We start from the raw sequence: 21,506 nt of genomic DNA on the forward strand, positions 1-21,506 counted from the left end.
CCTCTCCATTTTTTAAAAGCTTACATTCCTCCACTACGTGGAGAAGCTCACCTCCCCCCCACCCCGCTTAAACTTAGGTTGTGTCTGTATATATTTATATAATTCCACCACGACCCCCCCCCTTTTAAAAAGATCTTAACGAGAGGTATACATGGGGGGGGGACACACACGTTTCTTCCTAGACTAGGAAACATCTCACCCTTTCATCTTTCTTCCCTTGTAATTTTTCCCCCTTCTCTTCCTTTTCTCTCCCCCCCACCTCCCCTCGCTTTAAAAAAAACAGTTTGCACAACCGCTTAGATAAACACCAAGAAGATACGTCTTCGCAGCCTAAAGGGAGGGAGGGGCAAAACAATAATCATAATAATAACAATTAAAAGCAATTTTGTCAACCGCTGCCCAACCTAAAGGAGAAGATGCAAGCGATTTGGGACCTTGAACAAAGCAAATATACTTTGGGTATGTTTAATTCTCGTTTTAAATCTCTCTCTCTCTCTCTCTCTCTCTCTCTCTCTCTCTCTCTCTCTCTCTCTCTCTCCCTCTCTCCCTCTCTCTCTCTCTCTCTTCCCCCCCCAAAAAAATCCTCTTCCTTGCGACGCGTTTGGGGGGAGGGAGGGAATGCTTCTCTCTTTCTCTACCATTATTATTATTATTATTATTATTATTATTATTATTATTATTATTATTATTATTATTATTATTATTATTATTGACATGTGATTGTGTTGAGCTTTTTGTGTTGCACTCTGGAGCTTACCGCTTGCTTAAGGGCGTCCCTGCGCGACTATCCCACCCTGGGTTTTGCCTTCCTTAAGTCAACGCCCCCGGAGGAGAGCAGAGTAGAGTTGGGAACCGTTTGGCAAAAGGGTAGGCGGAGAGGGGATAGGGCGAGCCGGACGGTCTTCTGCTCCCGATGTTACCCCGGGAAAGAAGTTGGTGCAACGGGCGAGCTGTCGCGGGAAGGCTTCTTAAAGACACACAACGGCACCCTCCCCGAACCCCACCGCCAATCCTGCGAGATGCAGTTCGGGGGAGCTGCATCCAAGGAACAACTGGGGAGATGGAGAATGTGGGGTTTGAGCAGGGATTCGAGAGGAGAGGAGCGCCTGGGGCGGGAGTGGGATGGAGTGGAGGGAATCCGAAGGCAAGAATTCACCTTGCAGATTGCAAACCACGTGCAGTTTAGCTCGGCTGAGTTGGAGGTTGTTGTTGTTGTTGTTGTTGTTTTCCTTTCTTGCAGGAATAGCTTTGAATTTATTTTATTTTTTCCCAACAAGTTGCTCCCCAAACCCCAGCCGACGCCCCTTCCTCGCTTCGAGCCTCTGATAATATCGTTCATAGGGGTACTCACCGCCGCCAGCAGGAGTCCGCGTTGGGGTCCAAGAGTCGGGTGCAAAGTTTTGTTTGGCCCCTGCCAACTCTGTGTGTGTGTGTGTGTGTGTGTTCGTGTGCGCGCGCGCGCGCCTGTGTGTGTTGGGCGCGCGTATGCGTGCTGCGTGGAACTCGAGGGGGGGGGAGGAATTAAAAATCATCACGCCGGTGTCACTTTAAAAAAACAAAACACCACAGCTTCGGAAAGAAACACCTTGCCCTGCAGCCTTCTGCCTGTGAAAGGAAGGGGGGGAGATCCCCGAACTCATCCCTTCGCCCCTCCCTTTGAAAGAAAAGGCTTTTTTTCCCCCGGAAGCTGAAAGAAAGCTCGATCGAAGTCCGGAGGGTCAACGCAGCAACCTGCCCTGGAGAAATTCAACGGCCGGAGGTGGGGAGGGGGGAGGGGGCCGTGGGGGGATGGGAGCAGAGAAACCCGGGAGAGGTTTAAAAACTCTACAACTTTCCCTGCCGCGGCTCCTCTGCGCCTCTCACCCAGTGTCCCCCCCAGACCGTCCGTCCGCCTAGTTAGCCTAGCTCCGCGTGCAAACCATACTCGCCCCCACCCCAACAAGTACCTTTCACTTTAAGAGCCGCGTATTTGTTTGAAAGTTGAGGGGTGATTTTTTTTTTAATGCCAGTGATGGACTTTCGCTAGGGGGCAGGCGCATACTGTACTTCTGGTGTGTCTCAGCCAGCTTCTCTGCCCCCCCCCGGTTTCTATCCTTTCTCTTTCCCTATTTTCTCCCCCCATCTCCCTCCCTCTCAATTTTTCTCCCTTCCTCTCTTTCTCTCTCTCCCTTTCTCTCTTTCTCTCTCTTTCTCTCCCTCCCTCCCTCTCTTTCTCACTCTCCACTTCTCTCTTTCTCTCCCTCCCTCTCTTTCTCTCTCATCCCTCCCTCCTCTCTCTCTCTCTCACCCATCTCTTCCCCTTCTCTCTTTCTCTCTCTTTTCTTTCTCTCTCTTTCTCTCCCTCCCTCTCTTTCTCTCTCATCCCTCCCTCCTTCTCTCTCTCTCATCCATATCTCTCTCATCCAACTCTCTCTCCCCCCTTCCCTGGCGCGCCCTTTCTCTCTCGCTCTCTGCTAGCATATGTTCTAATTTCGCACTGTACCTTTTTCCAAAGAGTCCCGCTTTGACAGTCCCTGTTGTGTCGTCCCCCCCCCCCCCCACAAAGTGCCACTAGCTAGCCCAACGGTTGAAAAAATTACATTGACTTGCAAGATCAGAGCAACGCAGGGTCGGCCACTTTCACCCCCTTCCAGGGTTTTTTCAGATGGAGCTGGGGAGGGAAAGAGAACGGCCACGGGGGCCGGGAGGAAGCGGCTCGCCTTCTTCCAGCCAGAGCTGCCCAAAAGATCCGCCGGGAAAGAGGGGACCGCTCGGATTTACCACCCACATACAGGCCGGCAGGGGAGGAAAAGAAGGAGAAAAGGCCCGAAACAAAGATTTCTCCGTTCACCATTACTACTACTACTACTACTACTACTACTACTACTACTACTACTACTACTACTACTACTACTGTTACTGTTACTGTTTCTTCTTCTTCTTCCTCTTCCTCTTCCTCTTCCTCCTCCTCCTCCTCCTCCTCCTCCTCCTCCTCCTCCTCCTCCTCCTCCTCCTCCTCCTCCTCCTCCTCCTCCTCTTCTTCTTCTTCTTCTTCTTCTTCTTCTTCTTCTTCTTCTTCTTCTTCTTTAGTTTGGGCCGGCTCTCCTCCTTTCTCCTGTCTCTGCCTTTCTCCCCATTTCATCTTAGTTTAGTTTGTTATCAGTTCCCCACATTTCTCCGGCCCCGAATCCCAGTTTTTCAAACGGGCAGGTGAAGATACTTGTTCTTGACTCCAACTGCCGACGCGTTCCTTGCTGGTCACCACCACCCAAATTTAGTCCTAGTCCGCCTTCTAGAACATCCTCGGGGTGAAACGTAAAAGTGGGGGTCCCGGCCACTAATCTACTATCCTTCCTTGCAATGGTCAGACCTCGAGGACCCGGCTTCTGCCGGCCCTCGAGGATCCCAGAGCGCTGAGCTATCCCTGATTTCCGCGCGCTCGGACGGGTCTCCTTTCACGCGCGACGCGGGCTTCTTGCGGCTAAACCTAACCCCCACGGCCAGGTATTCCCTCCGCTGCCGCTGCGCCCCGGCCAACATCCTCGGCCGCCCGGCCGTCTGCAACACCGACAGCGCTTTGGAAGAAAAAGAAAAGGGATCGGCGCTCCGCCACTGGATCTGCTTGGCAGCTCCTTTTTCTCCGCTCGTCCCCTTTCCGTGGTAAATGCGTTTCTCTTCCGCGTGAGTCCAGAAAAACTCCGCGCGGGACAAAGCCGCCGTCGCCTTTCTCCTAGCCCGTGTCTCTCTGTCTCTGTCTGTGTCTCTCGTCGCCTTTGTGCTGGGGGAAAAGATCTCTGACTCTCGGTCTGCTGTTCATTTCCCCCCTGCTGGCTTCTTCGGGCTGATCCTGCCAGAAGTCGCGCAAAAATCCAGACCTTTCCCCCCCGCAGAGATTGCGAGAGAGCGGCGACCACCTCCCCCAGCTCGGTTACTGCGAGTTTTCGCGGCCGGATTCACCGGGCAACAGGTTCACCTGGCGACTGAAGTTAAGCCGCTGGAGGAATCGGCCCTGGTTATTCCCTAACCCAGCGGTCTGGGTTCGCCCGGCCGCCCCTTTCCCCCCTCCCCGCATACAAGGTTAGCACAAACTAGCCCCGCTTATGCCTAGCCGCTAATCTCCTTCTGACCTGCTTTAAGCTTGTTGTGTGAATGCAACCTGTGCGCGCATAGAAAGCAGGCGTGTTTCTTAGCGCTGAATGGTCGGGAAAGAGGGCCAAGGTCGCGGCCACCCGACGGCTCGGCGATTTTGCATTGGGGGGGGGGGTAGAGGGAGAAGGACCTTCGAACCGGCCCCATCTGAGGACAGAGGGGGTCTTTTCACCCTCGCCTCGAAATGGATCAGAGGAAAAGGGCAGGAATGGCGGAATTTCCAACTGGGCCAGAAGCGAACGCAGCTTCATATTTCCATTTTGCCTGACTTTCCTCCACACACCTGCGTGCTCCGAACAGCGGCCTTTCTGTCTGATGTCCCCCTCTTCCCCCAAATTGCTATACCCACCCCCCAAAAATAGTGTATTGTGAAGAGAGGAAATGAGGCGGCAAGATTGCATAGGGACATATGCGGACTATCGTTGCGGGACCCCGAAAATTTGAGATTTTGTTGCTTTCTTCGAATGTGTGTAACTTAACTCCGTTTCTCCAAATACACATACATATATAGTATAGTCTGCATACACACCAACACTCAGAAATATGTTCGTACAAATTGCTATACGTGTATTTTGGAGTGTATGTATCCATCACGTCCACCCGCATCCATATATGTCGCATTGCACGGATTATATATTTGTACGGGTATCTATGTTCTCTTTTTCCCGTCCAACATTCACATGATGGAGACTTTTTATTTACTTATTGGCTTGTTTGCCGTCTCGAAAAGGAATTTCTTTGCCGAGATTGGCAAACTGGACCCAGATCCCTTCTAGATCTGGATTTCCACGCATCGCTGGGAGGTTGGGACGGTTCCCTTCAGCTCAGACTATACAATAAAATAAAGTAAAATAAATATAATTGGGTTGTTCTGGATATCCTTTCTAACGTTGGGGTGTTTTCCTTTTGGTGCGGGATTTTGTTTGCTCTGGGTTTTGTGGCGACTTAAATAAAGGCGACTTGGTAAAGAGGAAGAAATGGAATCGTGTGAACAGGAGGCAGGGACGGACTTCTGAAATTTGCCCCTTAGCCCTTGGCTTTTAATGTGTTTTCTTGGGAGTAAAATCCTGCTTGGTCCTATTTCCCCCCCCCCCTCTGTTCTCCTCGCCTTGGCTCAGGACAAATATCTGTGTATGAAGCCTCCTCTTTTGGGAGACATAGCAGCACCCTGAAGTGGTTGCACGCATTTTTGTTACTAAGGCATGTGTGTGAGAGAGAGAGAAAGGGAGAAAGAGAGAGGGAGGGAGAGGGAGAGAGAGAAACGTGGAGCAAAAGTCAAAAGTGGCTGAGCATCATCACCACCATCCGTGTGGCAGAGAAGAATGGCAGAGATCTCAAGGGAGCCCTGAAGTTTAAGGTCACTGTTCCAAAGTTGACCACCATCTCCTTTCTCCGATTCTCTCTGTGTTGACTTAATTGGTGTCTATCCCATGGAAAGGTTACCTTTACCTTTATTCCATGTAAGCCCACCTTGCAAGAGTTTCCCAGCAGAAGAAGAAAATGTCTCTACCTTTAGGGAAGGATCAACCTGTCCCAGAGTTTAAAGAAAGCAGAGGTTTAACCTAGAGAGGAAGAACGTTGTAAAATGTTCAGCTTGGAAATCCACTTTTAATTGCTTGGCTCAGACGGCGAGATCAAGTTAGACTTTTTTTTTTTAAAGTCTGGGCAAACCGCAAGATCAGCGTGAGAATATTACAGAGAATATAAAGTGTTTCGACTTATTAAAGAGGTCGTGTTATTGTCACTATGGATGATTGCATTATTATTATCCTGTGAGGTGCCAGATGATTAAAAAGTTCACTCTATGTACCTGTAAGAGCTGTAATCCGCAATGGAGCTTCATGGGGATTTCAGCATCAGAGCGACCTAAGTTGTGCAAAATGTTGTTTCAAATCGTTTCCCCCAGGTATCTTGAATTCCCACTGTAGCCCAAATGGATTGTCATTTTTCTCTCTCTCCCCCACAATATTCCCAAAATGTCCCATCTTTTCCTCCCATTCAGCCTCAAGAATAGTGCTCCATAAAGCATAGGGTAACTCTCCTTGAAAGCAGCCCAGCCTTTCAAAGGTGAGGAAGGCAACCTCTGATCTATAACCTCTGGGAGATAACCGAGTCCGTTATCTTCCAAAGAGGGTTGCAAATTTGCTTGATGCACCTGGGTAGAGTCCCAGCTTCAAAACCAAGACCATTTCTACACAGAAAAGAACCCGCGACCATAAAGATCCTTATAACGTCGCAGTAATACTACTCCTACTACTACTGAGGATGAGGATGAGGAGGCATTCTCATCATCTTACTAATGTTTCTCCGAGTTCCAAAATCTCACTTTCAAGAATGAGGAAGAGGGAAAGAAGGAGTGGAAGGGATGGAGAGAAGGAGAAAAACATTTTTAAAAGATAAAAAGACAGACAGACAAACAGACGGAGAGGCTGCTCAGAGCGATGGATGGAGGGGGAGGCGGGGAGAGTGAGAGCGGCGAGGGATGGAAGTCGAACGGACTCGCTTTAGGACCGCGCGGACTTGGCCGGGGCTTCCCAAGCCATTCCTCCCCCTCCCAGCCCCGCACAAGGCTAAACTGCCCAATGAGGGCCGAGGGGAGGTCCGCGAGCTCCTGACCAGTCAAAGGCAGCCTCTTGCCTTATAAGGCGAGCGGTCGCCATGGCAACGTGTGCTAAGTTGCAGCCGCGGTGTCAAAGTTCACTATATAGAGAGCTGGGTGAGCTGAGCGCGGAGAAAGCCTCCGCCGCTTGCCCCAGCCGGTCTCCTATAAATCGCATTCACTCCTTTAACTCCCCCCCCGCCTCTCCTCCTCCTCCTCCCTTCTTCCTCCTCTCCCGCATATTGCATCCCTGGGATTCAGGCCTCCCCTCCTTCTTTTCTCTTTCTTTTTTTTCTTTTTCTTTCTCTCTCTCTCTCTCTCCTTTTTTGTTCTTCTCCCCCTTTCCCCCCTCCCTCTTTTATTAGTATTAGTATTATTTTAAATCGCCTCTATCGCTGGTATTGCTGTGCAATCGCCCCCTCCTCTCTCTCTCTCTTTCTCTCTCTCTCCCCCCCCCCGCTCCTGAAATCTCCTGTCTCCTGCTTTCTTTCTCTCCGCCCCCCACCCCCAATCCCGGCCACCTTCCCCACCCCGCGATCTCTACTTTCACATGCATGCCAAACCCCGGTGCATAGAGAGCTACAGAGATACACATTTGCCCTTGCTATTTATTATTAACCCCCCGCCTCTTTTCTCTCCCCCCTTCCTCTCTGGGGCGCCCTCGGCACCCGAGTCCAGCCCCCTCGCCTCTTCCTCCTGCCGCCTTTTTATCGCTCTCTCCGGCTAGGGGGCTTCTAAGCCTGGAGAGAGTTCACGCCGGTTGCCCCCCTTAGCCGGCTGGCTCGCTCGCTCGATCTCCCTCCCTCCCCCGATCCTCTCGCCTCCGCCTCCGCCTCCGCCTCCAGCCCCGCCGCCTCCCTCCCTCCCTCCCCCTTCCCTCTCCTCCTCCTCCTCCTCCCCTTATCGCCCCATGTGTTGTGCGAGGAAGCAGATTTGCTAAAGAGACCCACTTGCGAAAGAAACGGGAGTAGCATAAGGCGCGGGCAAAGCGGCGGCGGCGACGACAGCAGCAGCGGCCGCGGCAGCAGGGAAAAGAGGAGGAGGAGGAGGAGGAGGAGAAAGAAGAGGAGGAGAAAGAGGAGGAGGAGGAGGAGGAGGAGGAGGAAAGGGGGAACGAGAGCCGGAGTAGCCGCAGCCGCGGAGGAAAAAGGAGGAGGAGGAAAGGAAAAAGAGGCGAGGAAAAAGGAAAGAAAGAAGAACCGGGACCAGGAGAAAGAAAAGAGGAGAAGAAGGGGAAGGAGCCGACGGCCAAAGAGGACCCAAGCCGATCGCAGCAGAGAAGACGCCCGGGAAAGACTTCCGATTTTGGGGAAGGGAGGGAGGAAAGAGGGGGTGCGTGTATGTGTGTGGGGGGGTCTGAGAGCGCGCGCGGGTGCGGGAGCGCGTGGAGGGTGCGTGTGTGAGTGGGAGCGCGCGCGCGTGTGGTTTTTGTTTGGTTCCTTTCACCCCCCCCTCCCCGCCCGCCCGCCCCGTCTCCCTCTCGCTCCCTCTCTCTCTCTCTCTCTCCCCTCCTCCTCCTCCTCCTCCTCTCCTCCTCCTCCTCCTCCTCCTCTCCTCCTCCTTCCCTTCCCCGGTTGATGTTTCTACAGCTTCGCCAAACTCCGAGCGGGGCATCTGATCGAAACCCCGCCAGGAGCAGGAGCCAGGCCGGGTCCGCGGGCCGGCGTGCCGAGCGTGGGATTTCTCTCTGGGCTCGCCTGCGCCTCCTGCGAGCCGCTGCGGGCTTTCGCCTGGCTTGCTTTCCATGGCTTTTCTGAATGGCTGACTGCGGACTTCGCTGGATCTGGCCCCCAGACCCCCGCCTCTGTTCCTGCAACTCGGGTCGGCTTCAAGAGAGAGAGGGAGGGAGAGATCTTTGAAGGGAATTCCGCTCTCTCTCTCTCTCTCTCTCTCCCCTCTTTCTCTCTCTCTCTTCCTCTTTCTCTCTCTCTCTCCCCAGCCGTCCCCCTTTTGTAATTTTTTTTTACTTTTCTTCCCCTTTTGCTAACAGACAATCGCCTCGCGCTTTCCTCCTCTTCCTCCTCCTCCTCGCTTTTTTTTTCTTTTTTCTTTCCCCCCTCTTGTCCACTCGTCCGCGTTCCCCCCTTTCCTTTCTCAACTCCACTTTCCGGTGCCTGCCTGCCTGCTGCGTGCGTGCGTGCGTGTCTGCTTCCCGCATTTATTTACTATTTGCAATTGTACGAGTGGGGGAGAGAACCGTACGAGATCTTTTCTACCATCCCCCCCCCAACTCTCCATCCAAAGCATTAAATTAAACTGAACGAAAGATCGGGAAAAAGGGGGGGAGAGAAGAAGAACCCAACGAGAGAGCGAGAGAGGTGGAAAATTTAAAAGAAAACCATCACCGCCGCCGATTACGACGCGCTCCCTTCTCCTCCAGAGCAACTTCCAGCCGTGAAAATCAGAATAACTTGCCAACGCGAACTGCGAGAGAAAAAAAGCTGGAGGGGGAGAGCAAATAAACTAATATAAAAGTGGACAACCGCCCCCCTCCCCCTTTCTCTTTAGACCGCCACAGCTCGCTCCGGCTCCAACGGCAGGCGCAACCGGCCGGAGAAGCGGATCCGGCGGCCACAGCAAGCGACGGGGGGGCGCGCGATTTGGCCACGGTGTCCCTTAGATATGGCAATGGTAGTGGCCGCCTGGCGAGACCCGCAGGACGATGTGACCGGCCCGCAAGGAACGCAGCCTTCGCAAGCTCCCCCTGTGCCGGGAGCCCCCACGGGCACCCCCCACCCCCCACAGACGCCGGTCCAAGGAGGGCCACCCACCACCCCGGCTCAAACCACCCCGGGCAGCCAGCAAAACCAAGGGGAGAAACAGCAGCAGCAGCACATCGAGTGCGTGGTGTGCGGGGACAAATCCAGCGGCAAACACTACGGGCAATTTACGTGTGAAGGCTGCAAGAGTTTCTTCAAGCGCAGCGTCCGGAGGAACCTTAGCTACACGTGCCGCGCCAACCGGAACTGCCCCATTGACCAACATCACCGCAACCAATGCCAATATTGTCGCCTCAAGAAATGCCTGAAGGTTGGCATGAGACGGGAAGGTATTGGAATTTCATTTGTTTTCCCATTTCTCACCCGCCGGCGGGGAGGGCAATCGAGGCAAGGAGAATAGCTCTTCCGGGGAGGCAGGATCCCTTAAAAATTGAAATCCAGCCTGCGGAGGAAGGAGGACTGGAGCCTTGATTTTGTTTTTAAAGTATGCTTTGTTTTGGCGGACAAAGTCGAGGTGCTGGTAGTTCTTTCTTTCTTTCTTTCTTTCTTTCTTTCTTTCTTTCTTTCTTTCTTTCTTTCCTTCCTTCCTTCCTTCCTTCCTTCCTTTCTTTCTTTCTTCCTTTCCCTTCCTCCCTTACTCCTTGCCTTCTTTCTTTCTTCTTTCCTCCTTTTGTTCCTTCTTTTTTCTTTTTTCTTTCCTTCCTTCATTTCTTTCCTTCCTTCCTTTTTAAAAAAGCCCTGGTCTGGGCTTCATTTCTTCTCCTGAGTGGCGGGGGGGAGAGAAAATCGCTTTGAATTTCTGGCCTGGGGTTTGGAAGGGCTAAAATGGCTTTTCATAGACCCCTGAATCCTAAGCCAAAACAACTTTTCTCTCTCCGCCCTCTCTTCCCGCTTCCCATTCTCCTTGAAATGGGTCGGGGGGGGGGGTGTCTCCCGCAGCTGGGATAGATCCCGGGAAAGAAAGCAGTTTTTAAAAAGGGGGGCTGAGAAAGCGGGGGTTCAGCCTCCCCAACAGTAAAAAGGGAGCTCCGGACAATCTCAGCTACGTAAACTTCTTTCCCTTGTTCTCCCATACACACACACACTTACTCCCTCCCCCATCCGCCTTCTTCCTTTCGGTTCCTGCTCTGTAAATAACCATAACCCATAAATAAATCCCGGATCGATCGATCCACTCGCCGGGGAGGCTTTCCGATCGGGGCTTCCGTTCGGAATTCCGGCGAGGTTCCATTCGCTTTCCTTGCCATCCCGGAGTTCCAGAGAGCCTCGCTTTGCTTCCCACGAGGTCCTTTCGGCCTTGGGAAGATGACCATAAACACGTTTTCCCCTTCTCCCCGTTTAAGGCAGAGCTCGGGGTGTGTGTGGGGGGGGGGGGTGTTCGGAAGCTGCGGCCGAGGCGTTGGGAAGCCAGACGCGGGGAACCCGGGTGGTTTTATTTTGGGGGGGGGGGGAGTAAAAGACTCGAAGCTCTGGAAGGAAAGAAAGCATGGGAAGTGTTGGAAGCCCGAAAGGGCTCGAAGCAGCGAGCGAGGATTTTATTTTTATTTTATTTATTTTTATTTTTATTCTGTTCCCCCCTCCCTCCCGCAAGATGGAGAGCCGCGGCGGAAAAGCTCGGCGAGCGAAAGGCGAGCCGCGGTTTCTGGTTAATGGCGTAGCGCGCGTTTTCTTCCACTCTTCCCAGCCGCCCCGGGTTGGATATTTTGGGGGGTGGGGTGTGAAAGCGGTTTTCCCACTTCGAAGAGGGTCTGGGCGGCTTTGGGGTCAGGCTGCAGGCAAGCCCCCACCCCCACCCCTGCTTCCGCCTGCCTTGATTCGGCTTTCTTTGCCGCGAATCTCGGCTTCTTTCATTTTCTCCCTCTCTCCCTCTCTCTGTCACCACTATGTAAATTTATGAACAAAACCCAAGGCCCATTTTCTGCAGGGCTTCCCCGGGCTTTCCAGCAGCCCCCGCTTCCTCTCGCCCCAATAAGATCCGGCGGAACCTATATTTTTCCCCCGTTCCGCCGGCCCGCCGGCAATTGTTTATTTGATTGTATTTATTTTGCTTGCTCCCCCCCCCCCGCCGGCCTGTGTTGAGAAAGAGAGAGTGGAAGCCGCGCTAGAGATGGCTCTCTCTTCTCTTCCCTTTCTTTTTCTTTCTTTCTTTCTTTTCTTTCTTTCTCTATCTGTTTCTTGACCTGGCGAATATTTCTTCCTTCCCCTTTGGTTTTTGTTTTATTATTATTTTAAAATAATAATATAATAATATATTATAATATAATATATATAAATATATATAAAGGAGGGCAAAGGAAAGGGCTGCTAAGGAAGGACAAGGCCGAGGAGGTTTCAGAAGGAAGGCTGGTTGAAAACGGGGGACAATTTCACGCAAAGCGGCTTCTGCTTGGATCTTGACGGTGGAAGGGGGTCATCCTCTTAGCCTTGCATCCACTCGGCTGAAACCCTAAACATTCTTAGTTCCCCCCTTCCACGTCCAGATCTCTCCCCCCTCCACCCCCAGCTATCACAGAAATATGTGAAGGTCTCTACTTCCAGACGTTGCAGAAGAAGTCCTGTGTCTCGACCTTCCCTTGGATTGCCCCCTCTCCTCCATCTCTCCCCCCTGTTGCCCCTGTAGTTCTGGTAGCACCATCACTACCCTCCTCATCCTCACCCTCACCCTTCCTTAGCAATGCAGGTATTAATTGCTGTAGTTTCTTTTTTATTTACTGCAGCCGTCCAGAGGGGCAGAATGCCACCCACACAGCCGACCCACGGCCAGTTCGCCTTAACCAACGGGGACCCCCTGAACTGCCATTCGTACCTCTCCGGATATATTTCCCTCCTGCTGCGGGCAGAGCCTTACCCGACCTCCCGCTTCGGCAGCCAGTGCATGCAGCCGAACAACATTATGGGCATCGAGAACATTTGCGAGTTGGCCGCTCGGATGCTTTTCAGCGCCGTGGAATGGGCTCGGAACATTCCTTTCTTCCCAGACCTCCAGATCACCGACCAGGTGGCCCTCCTGAGGCTCACCTGGAGTGAGTTGTTTGTCCTCAACGCCGCCCAGTGCTCCATGCCTCTCCACGTCGCCCCGCTCTTGGCAGCCGCCGGCCTCCACGCGTCCCCCATGTCCGCCGACCGCGTGGTCGCCTTTATGGACCACATACGCATTTTCCAGGAGCAGGTGGAGAAGCTGAAAGCCCTACACGTGGATTCGGCGGAATACAGCTGCTTGAAAGCGATTGTCCTCTTCACCTCAGGTAGGGGGGCGGCCTCTGCTGGGGACTGGGGGGGTGTCTCTCTGCCTTGGGGTGAGGGGCTCTTCCAGCGCTTGCTGGGAAGTGGGATTCAGGCCTCAGAAACCAGTCTTCCTTCCTCCCTTCCTCCCCACCCCATCCCCCTTCCTCTTTCCCTTCTTCTCAATTTTCCTGGAAAAAATGGGAAAAAAGCGAAGGGGGAGGAGAGAGAGAGCTCTCTGGGGCGTTTTGTTGTCGGCTGGGGGGCAAGACATAGGGGGATTAGAGCTGTGGTTTGACTGAGAGGCACGTCCTGCTGTATCTGTGTCAGCTGTGCAGACCTAAAGTTAAAGTTTGGAAAGTTATCTTCTCTTTCATTAGAAGAGAATTTTTTTAAAAGAAAGAAGTTGAGGAAGTATATATTGGGAAGAGTGGGAGAGGGGATAAATTGTAGGTATATTGGGGGTCTACACGAGGGCCCTGTTTTTGTTTTCATGGAGCCCTCTGAATCGCTGTGAATGGGAAGTGTGTGTGCCTGTTGTGTGTGTGTGGACATTACTCCCCAGAGTTGTCCCACTGAGCACAGAAAGAGGCCGGCTTTTGTGTCCGTAGGCAGAACATCACAGCGTCATATTTTGAGACCATTGAAAGGCTGCAAACTGCTCAGTGACAATGGTCAGCTGAATGAAAAAAAGGACAAGGAATAAACTTTCTTCAGTTAAAAAGACAAAAAAAAATTAAGATCACCAAGCCAGGAGATAGACGCTGAGCTTCAAAATAATAATAACAACAACCACCATCACCAGATCAGATTCTAGTTGTGGTTAAGAGTAGATAATCTGCACTATGACAACCCTTGGCCTACTAGTCATATCTAAACAACGAGACCGATTTTGTCCTTAATTTAGAAAATACGATATGTTAAAATGTACCGTGTGCATATGTGTCACACATATTTCAATTGCTCTTTTCCCAAACCACAGTTCTCTTGGAATCGTACCTTCCTAATCGTGTTTTATTTCCATCAATAACTGCAATATATAATATAGAAGGCCACTGTAATTCAGAAATGGCCGATTCCGAGGGTTTCCACTCTCTCCATTTTATCAAGCTATAAAAAACAGAAAATAGGCTATTCGAACCATCAAACATAGGGGAGGAAGGAAATTCTAACTAGGGAGGGAACATATTTCTTGTCAACTTTCTCCTATATAAAAATAGTGCTACAGTTATAAAACAACAATGGAAGGTATGATGAAATCTAATAAGCCTATGGTTCACTCTGGTTGAGTAAGACATCTGAGGTTTTAACTCTGCAGGTGAAATATTTCAAATCATGCCTGCCTTTGATATGACACAGAATAACAATAACAACAACAACAACAACAACAATTCACGAGATCTAATGTTTGCCTGACATTCAAGAAAAAGCAGTTTTTTTAAAGATATGAAGTCATATCTTAAAATGTCTTCTTTTTTCCCCCTAAATAGTAAATAATCCTGGGAAAATGTACATGCAGGCAAGGCTTGTGAAATGCACATATATAGAAATAACCATACTATGGGGAAAACTGGCCTAGTTTATATGAAAAAATAAAGTCTCCCAATTCACTTTTTTGTTGTGTTAAAGGAGATCTGGGGGAAACCAAGTGCCTTTTTGGACTTTGTCCAAAATTCAGGTCATGACCTGAGCTTCCTTTTATATATTATTGCTTTCCATAATTGCATTTTTCCCCTTGCTCAAATCTTCATTCCCCACCCAAATCACTTGAGCTTTAAAGGTGGCTGATGGTCAGAAACAATTCTAGAAACCACTGTCTGTGTGTTTGTGTGTCTGTGATGGTGTGTTTGTGGAGTTAGTCTCTCTCTGTATGTCTCTCTGTGTCTTTTAAAAGAGAAAGAATTGTCTTTGGGTTTTCCCTTCAAACTCTACCTTCCTCCTTCTCCAAAAAATTGGACTTCAAAGAAATTTATCTTCTGCATTTATGATTATGATTGCAATTAGTGCTATTAATATTGTTCCCCTTTCCGGGGAAAACACTTCAAGGCACGGTTTGCCCTTAAAGTGTGAAATTTATGACTGTTTGCAAAATGCGGATCTGTATGTAAATTGCCTTTGCAAGGTAGATAAAACTTCTGTTATCTGATTTTCTGGAGTTATAAAACGAGGAGGGGGCGGAAACGGCTGCGGGACTGACCAATTCAGACATACACCGTAGGGCCTGGCATGTATCTGAAAGCCCTCAGAGATGCATCTGATTTTTTTCCCCTTTCTTTCTTTTTTCTTTCTTTCTGTTCTTTTATCCCCCCCCCCTTTTTTTTTCTTCCTGGGCCTTTTCTATAGATTCTGGACAGGGATTCTAATGTCTTTCACAATATGCATGTGTTGGTACTTTACCCAGCCAGCTAAGGTCATAACCTGAGTCAAGGCAGATTTTGATTAAAAGGGGGCTTTCATTGTATTTTAGCTTGTCAAATGTGGAACCATATTTATTTTTATTTTTATATATGATATGTGGCATGTGTGTGTGTGTGTGTGTGTGTGTGTGTGTGTGTTAGTGTTAAAGCCAGCAGAGGGGAAGAGGGAGAAAACAGCTCTAATGAAGAGAGAGATCAGATTCTGCTTGACTGCCCTTGAATAAGCTAAACTGACAAGATCAGTTTTAAAGGACCACTTAAATCACTTTCAAAGACTGAGGAGAAACTGCGGTATCTCTTTTAGGGGGGAAACGCTTCTTTCTTTCCTTCCTTCTTTCTTTCTTTCTTTCCTCTTTTTTCTTTCTTTCTTTCTTTCTTTCTTCCTTCCCTTCTTTTTTCTTCTTTCCCCTCAATTCTCTGGAGCGAAGCAGAACTCATTTCTGAACCTACCTTCTTTAAAACTCTCTCATATTCTCTTGGTCAGGTTCTGCATCATTTATTTTTCCCAATATTGGTGTTTTTGGGGGGAGGAGGGAGTGCACCCATTATCTTCTCTTTTCCCAACACCATGCAAATTTTTTTTAAAAAAACCCGTAAGTGTATGGAGCCCCCCCCCCAGATTTTCAGAATGGAGGGGGCAATTAAGACTTAGAAAATATCGGCACCCTGCGGGGGGGGGAGGCCTTCAGCACGTGCCCCGCGTGCTGTCTTTCTCAACCAAGCACACACAGACAGACAGAAGGAGGAGACCTTAAACCCCAAAGAAAGGCTTTGACTTGCTATAAAAAAACAGGATTCCTCCTCGCCCTAAGAGCAGCTTCCATCCAGGTGTAAGAAGGGAAGCGCTGCAGAAAAAGGCTAGATGGATTGTGTGTGTGGAAGGGAGGCGTGTGGAGGACCCGGGAACTGAGTTGAGCTGGAACCCGTGCATAGAAAGTCTCCAGGCCTTTTTTTAGCCTAAACCTCTTTTAATTAGGGCGTAAGATGACCAATTTTTAAACCGGGGGCGCCCCTTGTAGGATAGCAACGCTGCACTGCAGTAAATTCAGCAGGCTTGCACGGACCAAGATGGGTCTGTGTGTCCATTTGTAAAATAAAGCCGCGTCTTCTTTAACACTATTGATGATTCTCTCTCCCCAATCCTTCTTTTCTTTTAATTTCTTCTAGATGCGTGTGGTCTATCCGACATTGCGCACGTTGAAAGTTTACAGGAGAAGTCCCAGTGCGCTCTGGAAGAGTACGTCAGGAGTCAGTATCCAAACCAGCCCACCCGTTTTGGGAAACTGTTGTTACGCCTCCCCTCTCTTCGCACCGTCTCTTCCTCGGTCATAGAGCAATTGTTTTTCGTCCGTTTGGTAGGTAAAACCCCCATCGAAACCCTTATCAGAGATATGCTACTATCCGGAAGCAGTTTTAACTGGCCGTATATGGCCATCCAGTAAAGAGCAAAAGGGGAATAAAAAAAAATAATACGTTGGAGAGAGGAAAATTAAAAAAAAAATTCCACAAATCAGAGAATTTGGACAAAGCAAAACACACATAAAAAAAATAACATGGAAAATTTGGAAGAGAGGAATCGCGAGTGACATTGGGTCTGGCGGTTTGTGTAAATGTCCTTCGGTTAAGCAGGATGTCACATCCTGGCTAAAAGAAGAGAGGAGCATAATTTGAATGGACTATGGATTTTTTTTTAAAAGAGAGACTTGTTCAATGGACTTTTTACACAATGCATTTAAAATTCCCTTGTCTTTCACAAGTTACTATTTCTCTCTTTCTCTTTCTCTCTCTGTCTCTCTTGAAAAAAATCTTCCTTCCTTCCTTCCTTCCTTCCTTCCTTCCTTCCTTCCTTCCTTTCTTTCTTTCTTTCGCGGGGTGTTAAAAACTTCGAAACGCAACCTCTCGCTAAAAAAGTGCATTTTTTAAAAAGCAAAACCTGTAGAAATTAACATAATGGGAAAAATTCTTTCTTCCTCTGTTTCTCTCTGTGTCTCTATCTCTCTCACACACACCCTCTCTCTCTCTCTCTCTCCTCCCTCCCCCCTCTCTCTCTCCAAATTATTGATTTGTCCAACATTGTCTGTGTACCTATAGGATTTTGTTTTGGTTTTTCTTAAAAAAAAAAAAAGAAATCCTGGTTCCAAACCAGTTTATTCTGTGGTTCTATAATAATTTTGATATAATCTTGGTTTCATTTTTCTTTTCTTTCTTTTTTTAAAGAACTGTGTATCCTTTAAAAAGTATATGTTCTGAAAGAATTAAAACTGTCTTGGAAAGGTTTCTGAGAAGAACATAAAATTGGGAATAAAGACACCCCCCACCCCCCAAAATAATTCTAGAAAGATGGAAGCGCACTTAAATCCGGTCAGCCCAAAATTTAGCTTCAAGCTGCAACAACTATAAAGATAGCATTTTTTTAAAAAAAATTGAACCACGATCAACCTGCCCATAGCCTGTTCGCTTGGAGATGTATGTGTATATGTATGTGTGTGTGTTATGTATATACAATGCACACATATATACACAAAAACACATAAATGCATATATGGCAAAATATGGATTTTGGAAGGGAATTGGCTATTTTTTGGAAGGAGATTGTGTCCAAGACACAAGATGGTTTTGGTAAATAAAAAAAACATGCATACATATATGTACACAGAAAATCACAGAGAGCCTCATCGCAAAGTTAACTTTTTTGTAATTTGAATGAAATTGGGTTAAGCCTAGTTGTCCGAGTTCCTCTATCTGTTTGTATATTTGCAAGCTCTTTGTATTATAATACTTGTTGATATTTTCCCTTTTTTAAAGAAAAAGAAAAAACCCATTGAATTCAGCATGACAAAAAAAAAATAACACTACTGTTGGCACTTATAGATAATGTGGTTGATTCAGTACCTTAGAGTTTACAGTTTTTTGTGTTTTAAAGAAAAAAACTGAAGGTTTTTTTTAAGTGCAACATTTCTGTATACTGTAAAAGTTATAATAACTGAAAACTGTTTGGTCCAGTCTTTGTGTGTTATATTCCAAGGAAAAAAATTGAAAGTATTCAGAAATTAAAATATTATTTGATATCTGACCATTTGTATGACTCTCCTAACTCTCTTGGTGGGGAATGGGTGATTTATGTGTGCCACTGTTTTTTCTTCTCTTTATATACTTTGAATTACTTAGATCTGGTCAAAAATCATTGTCCAAAGGAAGGTTGGATTGCAGTTCTATTTGAATATGCAGAATGAAAGGAAACATTGGTGATGACAGGGAAGGCAGTGAGATTCAGCTCTGCCAGTCAGAATTTTTTTTTTTTCAAAACACAGCAAAACAAAAAAAAATTAAATTTCCAAAATGTTGCCTGGAGTATGTTTAGCCTCCTCCCCTCCCCGCTTCTGTAATCACAAATAATTTAATTTCACAGAATGATTAGGGAGAAGAAGAAGAGGGGGGGAAGTTACTTCTCCCCTGAAGTGTAAAAAGTAGGAAACGTCACTCTAGATTATGTTTTATTATTTAATTGCGAAAGATCACAATATTAGGATGGATGTGAATTGTAAAACTAATCGGATCGCCGGATCGCCGGTTGAAGTGATTGGGGGGGTGGGGGGTGCTGCTGCTGCATTGTCTTGCATTGTTTGTGGTCATTTTAAAGGTGTGAAGTTGTTCTACCAAGGGATAAGAGAATATTTGTATAGGTTCAACTTCTTTCTCCCCCTCCCCTTTTTTAGTAAGGAAGAGGGAAAAGTATACAGTGTTTAAAAAAAACCTTCTAGAAGGATCTGCAGAAACAGGGTACTTAAGGACACCTCTTAACCTCCAGTGTGAGCATTGAACTTAATGGGATGTGCTTCAAAAAGAGAAGGTTTTTCCCTATATAGCCCTGTGGCCTTTTGAACCAGCCTGGGCAAATTTTCTGCTTGGTTAGGCCTCTGGTTCTAATATCTCGCCACCCACCCCCACCCACCCCGATCCCTTCCTTCCCTTCTGATCCGATGTCCTTTAAGAGCGGCTCTCTCTATTTTTCTTTTTCTTTTTTTCATATTGTTGTGGTGGATGGCATTTCTTTTGTGCCTGATTCTGAAGGGGGCAGCTGGTGACTCTCTTTTCTAAGATTCACACCCCCCCCTCCCCAATTCCAAAACGTCGGGGAGAAAGATTGGGGCTGCTTTGAGGAGTATTTAGCAAAGGAGCTGGTGTTTAGCATCGTTTTCAGAAGCTGGGCTTTGTTGCATTCCTTGGTGATCTGATGCCTCGGTTTTGTTTTGTTCCCCCCCCCCCCATCAGGCAGAGTTTTCTTCCTGGCCTTCCTCTAATTTAAGAAGGGAGAAAGGTCCCCCAAAGGACTCAAGGCAACCCCATGCAAAATCTTCTCTTTCCTTCCTCCCCTTGTCTTCAAATGCCTGGGCCTTGGAAGTTGTCAACCTTCTCCATTCTCAGTTTTAAAGCCAGCTATTGGGCTGAAAGAGGCATGGGAGAAGGGCCTTGGCAGGGCCTCAATGGTTTCTCCAATTAGGACATCTCTTCTGCCACTTGTCCCCTGCCAATCAGAAGCCTCCAAGGTGGATCCACCTTGGGTTTTGACCCAAGGCTGGAGAAAGGGCAGTTGAGAGCAGTTTAAGGAAAGTTTTCCTTCACTTGCTGGGATTTGGGGCAAAAAACCAGAGCCTCCCAAGTGACCAATCCCAAGAATTGACTTGAAGGATGGAGAGTTGGGTAGAGATGCCTTAAAGGGTTGGGGTAGGGGTTGAAATTGAGGTTTTTTTTTTTTAAAGGCTGGCAAATAGGGACAACACTTCCCCTCCCCCCAAATCCTCTGAGCTTATACTTTACATGAAAGAGAAAATTGAAGGCAAGGATTCTCCACTTTGAGAAGGAGGAAGAAAGAAGCAAAGGATAGAAGTAGATTTAGACAGGGGGCTTTAAAGCACTTCTATCTTCCTGCTACTCCTCCTTCCTCTTCCTCCTCCTCTCTCTTCTTCCTCCTTCCTCCTTCCTCTTCCTTTTCCTTCCTCCTTCCTGCTCCTCCTTCTCTTCCTGCTCTTCTTTCTGGATAGCAAAGATCAATAAAAAGAAACCCTCATTTCGCACTTGTTATTCCTCCTCATGCCCCCTCCCGCCCCAACATTCGTATCCCCTTTGCCTTTGGCCCCATCCAATAGTTCTCGGCACAAAGAAGGAGAGAGGGGAGTCAGAGACAGCTCAGTAACCCCTCTCGCTAAAGCAAAAGGGTCAGGGAAAGGCGGCAAACCATTTTGCCAAAGCACTCTCCTCCCCCCCCCCCCACACCTCCCAACCTTGCAGGCCTAGCGCTTAGGAGTTTCAAAGGCGCCTTCGGGCAACTTGACCTAGCTGGTGGGTCCGGCGCTCGGGGCATCCTTTCAGGAGCCGAGCTTAGGGGAGTCTCGGAGTGAGTGAGTGATGCGAACCTCCCCCCCACCCACCGTGGAAAAACTGCCCCAACATGGCGTCTCCCGTCCCCCAAGGGCCTTTGCAGGAAAAAAAAAAAAACAAGCCCGGAGATCTGCGTAAGGAAGCTGGCGGCAGATATAGATGGAACCATAGAGACCTTGGTCTGGCGTTGCAATAATAAAAATAATAAAAATAATAATAAGTCAAGCCTTTCACCTTCTCCCCCCACCATCCTTGTCAAAAGGGGGCCCCTTCCCTGCGGGGATGGACATCAAAGCTGGGAGCTGCGGGCAGTTTTCAGCCTACTTAGAGCCCAGGCCAGGCCAGTGGAGATGGGCTAGCGAGGCTTGGAAGCAAGAAGCGAAGGGTGGGAAAAGGGGCTGGGGGCGTTCCTTCTTTTCACCCTTTTTGGAGGACTCCGCTGCGAGGGAGCCTGGCTTTCCCAATTTGGGGAGAGGCGAATAGCCAAAGTCACCAGCAACCCCATCCCAGAGATGAAGGGGAACGGCAGGGAGGGAGGAGGGAGGGTTCATTTGGTCCCGCTGAATTTCAAAAAATCCAGGCGGAATTATGCGATTCTGCTAAATTCCCTTACCCCAGTCTTGATTTTCTTACTACTGGCACCCGGATGAAAGAGGAAGCATCTGGCTGACAGTTCGAAGGAAATGTATCTTTGTCTCCTTCCCTCCCTCCCTACACCCCCTCCCCAAATATTTAGCATCTTCTCTCTCTAGGTTGGGTCGTAGGAGTTGGTGCGGGCGCTTGCTTCTCCAGGCAGGGTCCGGCTTTTTTCTTGTAGCTTTCGATGGGAGGACAAGAAGGACGTCTTAAAGAAAGAAGGAGAGAAGCTGGGGCCCTGGGCTTTGGTGGCCTTTTTTTGAGGAGCGGGGGCGCAGGAGGGTCAGGACCCCCGCATTGCAAAGAAAGGGCGTTTTTAGCTCAAGGCAAGGCTCTTTTAAAAGGAAATAGCAAATGGCGAGGACACTAGGGCCGCGGGATGCGTGGGTGATGATATCCCCCGTC

General features: G+C 48.7%; 2 protein-coding genes and 2 long non-coding RNA genes across 6 annotated transcripts in view; 1 reads left to right on the top strand and 3 right to left on the bottom strand.

Annotated features, from left to right (window-relative positions):
* Window positions 1-1,703, bottom strand: part of LOC148048481 (uncharacterized) — a 49,878-nt gene extending 48,175 nt beyond the window's left edge. The window contains exon 1 of the long non-coding RNA XR_015695441.1: window positions 1,352-1,703. This is a non-coding gene — a long non-coding RNA (uncharacterized LOC148048481). The remainder of the gene's footprint in view (window positions 1-1,351) is intronic.
* Window positions 347-16,817, top strand: NR2F2 (nuclear receptor subfamily 2 group F member 2). Of its 3 annotated transcripts, none has more exons than XM_087704363.1 (3): window positions 347-459; window positions 12,165-12,692; window positions 16,254-16,817. In XM_087704363.1, exons 1-3 carry the CDS (start codon window positions 417-419, stop codon window positions 16,526-16,528), a joined length of 846 nt encoding a protein of 281 aa, XP_087560489.1. In that variant the 5' UTR covers window positions 347-416; the 3' UTR covers window positions 16,529-16,817. The 3 variants fall into 3 exon arrangements, with proteins under 3 accessions (XP_087560489.1, XP_013921551.1, XP_013921552.1); XM_014066076.2 differs by lacking the exon at window positions 347-459 and adding an exon at window positions 8,364-9,776 and having other exon boundaries at window positions 12,144-12,692; XM_014066077.2 differs by lacking the exon at window positions 347-459 and adding an exon at window positions 8,364-9,776.
* LOC148048482 (uncharacterized) lies at window positions 7,497-8,946 on the bottom strand. Its single transcript, XM_087703646.1, is given in 4 exon segments — window positions 7,497-7,712; window positions 7,714-8,040; window positions 8,268-8,553; window positions 8,930-8,946. Coding segments are annotated over 4 exon segments (846 nt in total).
* A 120-nt stretch (window positions 16,818-16,937) lies between the features above and the next one.
* The window catches only part of LOC148048483 (uncharacterized), a 6,227-nt gene continuing 1,658 nt past the window's right edge, over window positions 16,938-21,506 (bottom strand). The window contains exon 2 of the long non-coding RNA XR_015695448.1: window positions 16,938-17,019. This is a non-coding gene — a long non-coding RNA (uncharacterized LOC148048483). The remainder of the gene's footprint in view (window positions 17,020-21,506) is intronic.

This window comes from Thamnophis sirtalis, unplaced genomic scaffold, assembly GCF_051295495.1.
Source record: "Thamnophis sirtalis isolate CommonGarterSnake01/CBP01778 unplaced genomic scaffold, rThaSir2_p1.2 scaffold_2, whole genome shotgun sequence".
In the NCBI taxonomy this organism is placed as follows: domain Eukaryota; kingdom Metazoa; phylum Chordata; class Lepidosauria; order Squamata; family Natricidae; genus Thamnophis; species Thamnophis sirtalis.

Excerpts from the sequence above, each read along its gene's own strand:
- NR2F2 (XM_014066076.2), top strand. The coding sequence starts at position 9,350 with ATGGCAATGGTAGTGGCCGCCTGGCGAGACCCGCAGGACGATGTGACC. Across the intron at positions 9,777-12,143 it reads GGTTGGCATGAGACGGGAAG|TTTCTTTTTTATTTACTGCA; the intron begins GTATTGGAATTT and ends TAATTGCTGTAG. Across the intron at positions 12,693-16,253 it reads GATTGTCCTCTTCACCTCAG|ATGCGTGTGGTCTATCCGAC; the intron begins GTAGGGGGGCGG and ends AATTTCTTCTAG.